This window comes from Ciona intestinalis, chromosome 8 (genome assembly GCF_000224145.3).
Source record: "Ciona intestinalis chromosome 8, KH, whole genome shotgun sequence".
Taxonomy (NCBI): Eukaryota; Metazoa; Chordata; class Ascidiacea; order Phlebobranchia; family Cionidae; genus Ciona; species Ciona intestinalis.
This window is the reverse complement of record NC_020173.2, coordinates 4,149,182-4,158,230: the sequence shown is the minus strand read 5'-3', so window position 1 is coordinate 4,158,230 and position 9,049 is coordinate 4,149,182. Positions and strand designations below refer to the sequence as shown.

Genomic DNA, 9,049 nt, shown 5'->3' with positions numbered 1-9,049 from the left:
TATGATAGATAGAGTTTGGTGGTAATTTACGCATTTCCTATAAATTATTTGCCCAATTTGTTTCATACTATTACCTAAACATTCCGTATAATGTAATCATATACCGACCATTCTTACATTTCATTCACAGCAAAGTGGTGGATCTATTGTTAAACTGGTTTCCAGCGGCAACACGAGTTCAATCAATCGACCAATCTCTATTATGACGTCACAGTTAGGTGGCGCCACCGGGCAGCCTTCTATTCTCAAGACAATCCCAATCATTAACAAGACGGGTGCCAACACCACGAAGCTTGTGTCAATCAACACTAAAGTTATAACTCCTGGTGTTGGAACTAAGATACTTACCTCCAACCCACAGGTAGCCAACTTTGTTCTATATGTTGTTCGGAACGGGATGGCCTGTATATGCTCTATTGCAGTGGTTCCCAAACTTTTTTTTCACCCGGCCCCATTTGAGCTATTCAAAATGTTTGCGGCGCACTTAGCCAAAGGTCTTAGAAATAAAAACGCATTTTTGCAGTTTTATCGTGTATTTTAAGATTAGGCTCGTTTAAGCATATGAAACTTAAGCATATGAAAAGTGTTGTACCACAGTCTGGACATGATTATTGCAAACCGAAAGAAATAATTGGCATTGTTACGTAATATACAAATCTACTGTACAGATAGAAATGCGAAAACAAACTTTTTAAATTTTATTATTGAACAAACACGTTGGATTTTTATATAAAACAACAATTTATATTGCAATAAAATATTAATACAAATCAATTATCTCGACCATGCTAAATTGGAAATGTTTCTGCAAATTTTCACGGCGCACTTGACGAGTTGCTTCGGCGCACTAGTGCGCCGCGGCGCCCACTTTGGGAACCGCGGTGTTAGGATTTACCTATGTTATAATTTTCAAATTTTAATATGTCATATATATTTTTAATACGGTATATTTTTAATAGGTTAATTTTTTTTTTTAATTTGTGTTTATATTAAATTTTATTTTCTTGACAGAATGCGATTGCCAGCCATGAGTCTAATGGTATTGATATCATCATTGCTTTAATATTAAACGACATTATTCCACTTGGTAAGCAAAGGATGGACCTTGTTATGCAGTTAAAGGTAAATTAAAATATATTTTTTTTATTTCTTTTTTATGTTTGGTTCAGTAATAATATTTTTCAAAACCTACACAAAATATTTTAAAAAAAACTTTAATGCAAAATAATGTTTTGGTAAAAAAAATAAGAATTAATTTTTAGGCAAAAAAAAACTGTCGAAATTAACTAATTAAGTTTAAAACAGCTCTAGTTTTTAGTAATTCCTTTTAAAAAATATTTCATTTTCGCATTAGAACAACGCTAGCAAGTTGCTACTAGCTATAATGGAGAGCCGACACGATTCTGAAAACGCTGAGCGTATTTTACGAAATATCAACCACACGCAACTTGTGTCTGTCATTGAACAAGCTTACACAAAGGTATGTAAAAAGAAATTGTGTGAAAATGTGGTTTAAAAGTTGAATTTAGAAGAAAGTGGGTTTTAGATTACTTATACTGGCTGTTCTTATTGTAAGTTAATGTATTCATTTTTTATTCCTTGTCAATTTATAGAGAAAATTGTCTGAAAAACGTGGTTTGAAAGTTAATTTCAAACGAAAAATTCGGTTTTCTAAAGGCTTTGAATACAACAATGCTTAAGTTAGAAAAATTTTAGTATTCTATATGCATTTTGTTCGTGGAGAATTACCTTTATAGAAAATGTATTTCTCAGGAAACTGATTTTAGTGTCTCAATTTACTTTAGTGTAAAACATTCGATTCATTATAAAATGTTTAATTTTGATTTAGATTTAGTGTAAAATATTTCCTTTCGAATTCGATTTAGTAAAAAAATATTCAATGTGTATTCCACCTTGACACACAGGGTCAAAGATTAGCGGAAGAAGAGGAACTTGCGTCTTCTGATTCGAGCGAGTCCTCCATGATCAGAGAGAACGAGTCCCAGCTGGACATGACGGGGGACGGATCTCCGCGTGCCGTCGGACACAACATCTACATCCTCGCGCATCAGTTAGCTCGTCACAACAAAGCGCTCGCTTGCGCTCTTAAACCGGATAATTCACTCACCGGGACAGAGGCGTTACATTATTATAAGAAACATACAGCGCAAATTGAGGTCGGTTTTTATTCTTGTTTTTTTTGTAAAGGGATTTAATTCTTTCTTTTGTAATTTTTTTTACCCATATGGAAAACAAATACAGAAACCAAACTCCATTAAAGGCTACTAAAAAGCGTGGCTGTTGTCCTGAAGTGTAGTTATAACTTAAATCCAAATATATTGTATTTTTAAAAGGTTCTTTCTTAGTTTAAATACAGTAATGCGAAAACTGTAAATCCTAACTAAAAGTACCTGAACCTTAATATTTTTTTTTTCCAGATTGTTCGTTCTGATCGTACGATGGAACAAATAGTTTTCCCAGTTCCACACGTGTGTAGCTACCTTACCAAAGAAACCATGGAGAGGATATGGAATACAACGGACCGTGATGAACAAGGAAGCAAAGTTGGAAGTTTCTTTGCGCAAACTGAGGATATGTACAGAGAGATGGTGTGGCAGAAGAAACTAAGAGGTTGGGTTGAATTTTTGTTTGTTTTTTTTATTATTATTGAGAAATGGCGGAAGAAATAAAAGTTAGATTAAAGTTTTTTTTATGACTCTTTTTTTTTAATTTAATAAATTTTAGTGTTTTGTTAAATTTTAGTTTGTTCTAAACAATTCCATTAAAACCAAACGTTTTTTGCCTCTACAAGGTTTAAAAACTTTTAGTTAAAAAATATTATTAGTAAAATACACTGCAAGAAATAAAAGCAATTACTTTACTGCAGAATACACGTCATTGAACTGGTTCAGTCGTCATATATCTCTATGGAGCACGATATCAACCAACTTTATCATCATTATCAATTTACTGGTTGCATTTTTCTACCCGTTCAAAGTGGTTGATTACAAAGGTAGTTTGGTTTAAATAATTTTCAATGATTTATAATCTAAGTTCATTGCTGTACCATAGTGTGTGAATTATACCTTTATGGAAAAAAAACAATTTTCATAGTCCAACGCTCTGGCAAACTTGTTTGCTTGCCTATCGCTAATGGGTTCAAGGCTGATCGTCGTTGCTACCATTGTTGGTGTATGTCTCGTTGGGCAAGACATTTAACCCTTATTTTTCCAACCCAGTGGCTCGATGCTGCTACCACTGTGGGCGTATGTGTCTTTGGGCAGGACATCTAACGGCCTAACTCAGTGGTCTAATGAATAGAAACGACTGTCTAGAAAAAAACTAAATTTAAATGCAACAACCTTTCAAACGCCATATGAGAAAACATCTTGGTATAATTATTTTTAGCAGCAACAGATAGAATTAGAATTAACGTGTCAATTTTTACAGCGGTTTGCCACTCAATTAGAGCTCTTTTTGGACCATGATGTATAGTTCTATTTTCTCGTCCTATTTGATAGTAAATAAAGAACATTCAAAGAGTTATAAAACCGTATCCCCATGGCTTCTATAGACTGTTGTTAATTGTTTAAAACACGATCAGGATATTTAAATAATATATCCCAAAGGTGTCGTATCTTCTCCCACAGTACTATATTACATTAACCCCTATACCCATATACCAGCATGGAGTGACAAAGCGCAACTTCTACTGTGGCCAGCTATGCTTGTATCACTGGCAGCAATCACCAATCCACTTGCTGTAAGATGTTTCGCACTCTGCATCATGATTAAAACTATATTCTGGATCGGAGTCCAAAACGCATTACTTATACTGGGCGTTCTCAATGTAAGTTTCAATATACATTTTTTCTTTACCTTTTTTCTAAAAAAATGTTTTATATATGTATAATTATAAAAAACCTTTTCTTTCAATTTTCTTGTCCTATCTGGTGGTAAACAAAGAAAATACAAAGAATTAGAAAACCATATCCTCACGACTCCCATAGACCATTGTTAATTGTTTAAAACACAATCAGGATATTTGGATATTATATGTTATAGGTGTATCGTCTTTCCCACCCAACTATATACTAATAATACAACCCCAATTTTTTTAAATAAAAGTTATGTATATTTTATATGATATTCTAAATTGTGATGAATATTTATTCTGATATTCCAGCTGATGAATCGGTTCATATACCTCGTGAGTTTCATCGGTAACAAAGGAATGAAAGATAAGGGAGTCGTGAAGGTCCTCACTGAGACTCAATTCCTTCTACATGTGGTTCACATCTTTTTCTGCTTCATTGGATTATTCTGGGATGAATTATTCTACAGTATATTGGTATGTACATTTTTGTTGTTTTAGAGGATATTTTTTTCTCTGTTACTTCTGCTACCAGGATAACGTAATATATAATTGAAATTCTGCTACATGTAAATCCACGTAAGCTTTGTAAATCGACATAATTTACATTCAAATATAAATCTACATCAGGTGTGCCAGCCAATTTGCATATCTTTGTACCTAAATTATTTTCTCAGTTTTTAACTTCATATTTTAATAAATGACTGAATGTAACTTGCTTTATTCTCGCGAGCCCAGAAAACCACAATCGTTATATAACACGGGTGTTCATACACCACACATGTATGTTACTTTGTAGGAGTTTATTTAAATTATTTTTTTCAGTTTTTTGACTTAATATACGGTGAGGAAACTTTGTTGAACGTTATACGAAGTGTGACAAGGAACGTCCGGTCGTTACTCCTCACAGCAATGCTTGCTCTTATACTTGTTTATCTTTTCAGGTAATATCATATTAGCTTGTAATTTAAGTTTTGTTATTTTTTGCTGTTGTTTAAATTTATGATATATGTTGCTGTAATTTAAAAATAAATTAAGATATTTATTTAAAATTACTTTTTTTCTAAGATTTATTTTACTTGTAATTGTTGTATTCGAGATATATTTCACCTAAATGACATCGTCAGTCTCTTATCCAAATAGAATCACCAATATCTACTTTATAATTTCAGTATTGTTGGCTACTTATTCTTGAAACAAGACTTTAAAGTAAGTGTGAGCCCTCGTTGTACAACAACAAGCCCTGAGCGTCTTCAGTCGCTTCGTGATAAACTCAACAGCGAATTACGCAACGCACAAGTTTGTAGGCAGGATGATGGCAGTTGTAATAACACAGGTGTTTATTTATTTTTAATAAGTTTTTTAAACTAAAATAATTTTTTGGGGGGTCTCCGGCCCAAATCTTAAACCAAAAAATATTTTTATACTGTGGGGTAAGATGGAAGCCGTTATCACATATTTCCTTATCATGTTTTAACAATTAACAACGCCATTTAAAAAAAAAATTTTATATAGTTCTGTAAATGTTTCTTGTTCACAACCAAATGGGACGATAAAAATACTACCATCTTTCCCCAGCTTACTATACATGTAATGTTCATTTTCATTATTTATTATTTTATTTCCAGATCCAAGCTCAATGTGGAGCAACCCAGCAAATGATTCAATAAACAACAACACAGAGTATACGAAGCGAATTTCAACCGAAGAAATTGAAGAATATTTGTGCGACGGGCCGGATTCGATTGAAGAAAATCATTGCGAGTCACTCCTTATGTGTATAATAACCACACTGAACGAAGGGTTACGAAATGGTGGTGGTATAGGAGATATATTGAGAAAACCTTCACAGTCTGTGAGTTTGGTTATGTTATTTTACTGCAATATATATTTAAATGTGTCTGCTGGAAAAGACTGCTACCACTGTGGGCGTATGTGTATTTGGACAAGACATAAATTAAAAGTTAAAATTGTGCAAACGTGAGATGTATGAAACAGAACACCCGTGGTATAACGACTGCCGTTGCCCTGCTACGCAAGGATAAACAATTTACATACACTAAATTATTCAATAAATACATTAAAATTTCTAAATATCTTAAAATATTAATTATGATGTTAAAGGTATATTATATGATGTAAATAATATAAAAATGTTTTAAAATATTTGATGTGATGGAAAATCTTTGGAATATGATGTAATCAATAAAAATGTGTTCAAATAAAAAAATAAAAAAGTTAAAAAAAGCAAAAAAACGTTCTTCACTCCAGGAAGGGATCTTGTTCCTTGGAAGAGTCGTTTACGATCTTCTTTTCTTCTTCATCCTGATCATCATTGTCCTCAATTTGATCTTCGGAGTTATTATCGATACGTTTGCTGATTTAAGATCGGAGAAACAACAGAAAGATGATGTTTTGCGGAATACTTGCTTTATTTGTGGTGGGTGGGAATACTGTGCAGTGTGAATACTAAGCAACACAACTTAAAAATATTCCTGAAATTCAGCAGTGCATAGTTGCAATATGAGACCAGTTATAGTAGGGTGGGGGTAGACAGGTCACCTTTAGCACATAATATCTAAATATCCTGATCGTGTTTTAAACAATAAACAATGGTTTATGGTAGACCGAATGGGACGAAAAAATAGCATGAAAAGGTGTCCTCCTCTCCCACTCCTATTATATATAACCAAGATTCATGTGATTTATTTTTCAGGTTTGGAGCGAAAATCATTTGACAATAAGACGGTATCGTTCGAAACTCATGTGAAGGAAGAACATAACATGTGGCATTATCTTTATTTTGTTGTTCTTGTGAAAGTTAAAGACCCTACAGAGTTTACAGGACCAGAGAGTTATGTTTACAACCAAGTTAAGGTATTACAACGGTGGTTTAACTGATTCGTTGATTTTTTGGCAAGACACTTAACAGCAATTGCTCCAACCCAGCAGTCACTAATGGTTTATCCAAATTATTAGCCAAAAAATATCACCCGCAAAGTTAGATACGTGGCAACTCTTAAACTGGCACGAGGTGTATGAAACAAACCACTCATGTTATAACGACTGTCCTTACCCTGTCACACAAGAGTAAGGCAAGTTACATTCATTTACTTAATATACAACAGGAATCCAGATAAAAAAAACAATCACCCACTCGGGGTGTATGAAACAAACCACTTATGCTACAACGACTGTCTTTGAAGGGGATAAGCAAGTTACATTTAAACATTCATTATACAACAGGAGTCAAGATTGGAATGGTTTCCTCGCATGCAAGCAATGTCGTTATCAGCAGATGATGAGGCAGTTGAAAATAATGATGTTCGTAGTTTGTTAACGCAACTTGAAGGGACATCTAATCTCGTCAAATCTTTATCTCGACAACTACAGGTTTTTTTATATTTTTATAGATAGTAGGGTTGGGCAGGTTGGGACATCTTTTTTTTAGTTTTTCGTCCCATTTAGTAGTAAACAAAGAACATTTAAGCAATTATAAAACTGTTTCTTTACTCCTATAGAACGTTGGTAATTGTTTAAATCACGATTAAGATATTTGGATATTATGTGCTAAAGGTGTCCCGTCTTCCCCCACCCTACTATACTGTTTAAATTTTTTTATTTTGTTTTAAATTTTTTAGAATTAATATTTTCTAAATTCTATGAATCTGACCCTGATCTGGTGCTCAAAGTTAAACGATTCCTGGGTGATGAAATACAAAGAGAATGTCAGTTAGTCAAAATAGATATACTTTATAATGTTTATATTATACAATTGGCTGGACTTGCTTTTTGTCTGTTACGTATTTCATAACACCAGATACATACTGCTCTTTTCAAAAACATTTTTTGTTATTAATTATTTTTTTCAGGATCTGCAAGATCAAGTTACTGAACAACGTAGAAAGCAACAAAGATTAAACATCATTAACCCACACAACCACTTGCAACAGTTTAATAAATAAGTTATTTTTACTGTGATTGCACTACGCTGTATTATAGATCTATATTTTCCCACTGCATTTATATATTCCGCTCTTTGTGTAACTTTCTCTAAGTTTCTGCAACAATTATCCTTTAAATCCTTAACTATTGCATTAAATGCAGCAGTGCAAATTATACCCTGTATATTTTTTCGGCATTTTCGTACCCTGCACTATATATGAATGAGATTTAATTGATTTCTTTAGCTTGGTCGCTCATTCTTAAATCTTTTGTGAGGTTTTCACGCCTGCTGCAAATATATCCGTTATCGCAATATGGTTGTATTATGTTTCTCAACAAAGTTACTGTATCATGTTACTTGTACATTCTTATATAACATTCCTCTAAAAGTAATTCCTGTAATCTCTCTGCACACAATCATTAAATTTTACTGCACCTTCGGATATTTGTTGTTATTTAATATAAACAGAGAAAAAATGAATGTCCGGCCCCACAGTTGTTGAGGGGCTCGCCTCAACCAATATACGGGTTCGAGGCTCGACGCTTTAACCGCTGTGGGCGTATGTGTCCTTGGGCAAGACACTTAACGGCAATTGCTCCAACCCAGTGGTCTATAATGGGTTGTTTGAACTGTCGGCAATAAAGAAAAAACAATTACCTGTAAAGTTACATACGTGATAACTCGTAAGCAGGTACGAGGTGTACGAAACAGAACCCGTGTTATACCGGCTATCGTTTTCCGTCCACGCGAGGATAATACAAGTTACATTTATTCATATACTCAATACATACATGAAACATATCTTAGTCGTTACATATAGTAGGGTGGGGTTAGATGGGACACCTTTAGCGCATATATAAAATCCCAATAGTCTGATGGTGTTTTTTCCCCACTATATGTTATGCATAGATGATACAACAGTTTTGTTTGTTATTTAATTTGAAAAGCGCGGTAAATGATTTATTTCGTGAACAAAAACATACAGCTGGCAGAAATAAGTGCGAAAAATAACAATAATAATAAATAAATAAATGTGAAATAATGTAATATATATTTTAAAAGTACAGTGTGTATTACCGCTATAAACTTTCATCTTGAATATCAGCGACATTATTTACGTGTGCTTGGTCACTTAATTGTTTCGAAAATATATTACCAGTTGAAATTGTTTGAATTTTTGTCGCATGGTCGCCAGTAGAGGTAAATTTGCTGCGATTCGCGGAACAAAC

The 9,049-nt window shown here is 33.4% G+C and overlaps 1 protein-coding gene across 7 annotated transcripts in view; it reads left to right on the top strand.

Moving 5' to 3' along the window:
• LOC101243127 (inositol 1,4,5-trisphosphate receptor type 1) overlaps positions 1-8,262 on the top strand; it is a 38,717-nt gene extending 30,455 nt beyond the window's left edge. For 6 of the 7 annotated variants that reach the window (XM_026835549.1, XM_026835546.1, XM_026835548.1 and 3 more), the window contains 14 exons: positions 1,012-1,122; positions 1,355-1,480; positions 1,926-2,177; positions 2,439-2,631; positions 2,888-3,013; positions 3,687-3,850; positions 4,187-4,351; positions 4,700-4,818; positions 5,047-5,210; positions 5,503-5,729; positions 6,146-6,314; positions 6,591-6,751; positions 7,121-7,267; positions 7,747-8,145. In XM_026835549.1, the coding sequence (XP_026691350.1) occupies positions 1,012-1,122; positions 1,355-1,480; positions 1,926-2,177; positions 2,439-2,631; positions 2,888-3,013; positions 3,687-3,850; positions 4,187-4,351; positions 4,700-4,818; positions 5,047-5,210; positions 5,503-5,729; positions 6,146-6,314; positions 6,591-6,751; positions 7,121-7,267; positions 7,747-7,839 (2,217 nt within the window). In that variant the 3' untranslated portion in view covers positions 7,840-8,145. Of the gene's footprint in view, positions 1-1,011; positions 1,123-1,354; positions 1,481-1,925; positions 2,178-2,438; positions 2,632-2,887; positions 3,014-3,686; positions 3,851-4,186; positions 4,352-4,699; positions 4,819-5,046; positions 5,211-5,502; positions 5,730-6,145; positions 6,315-6,590; positions 6,752-7,120; positions 7,268-7,746 lie in introns of all 7 variants that reach the window. The other variant, XM_026835543.1, reaches the window with a different exon arrangement.
• Positions 8,263-9,049: the final 787 nt, after the last annotated feature.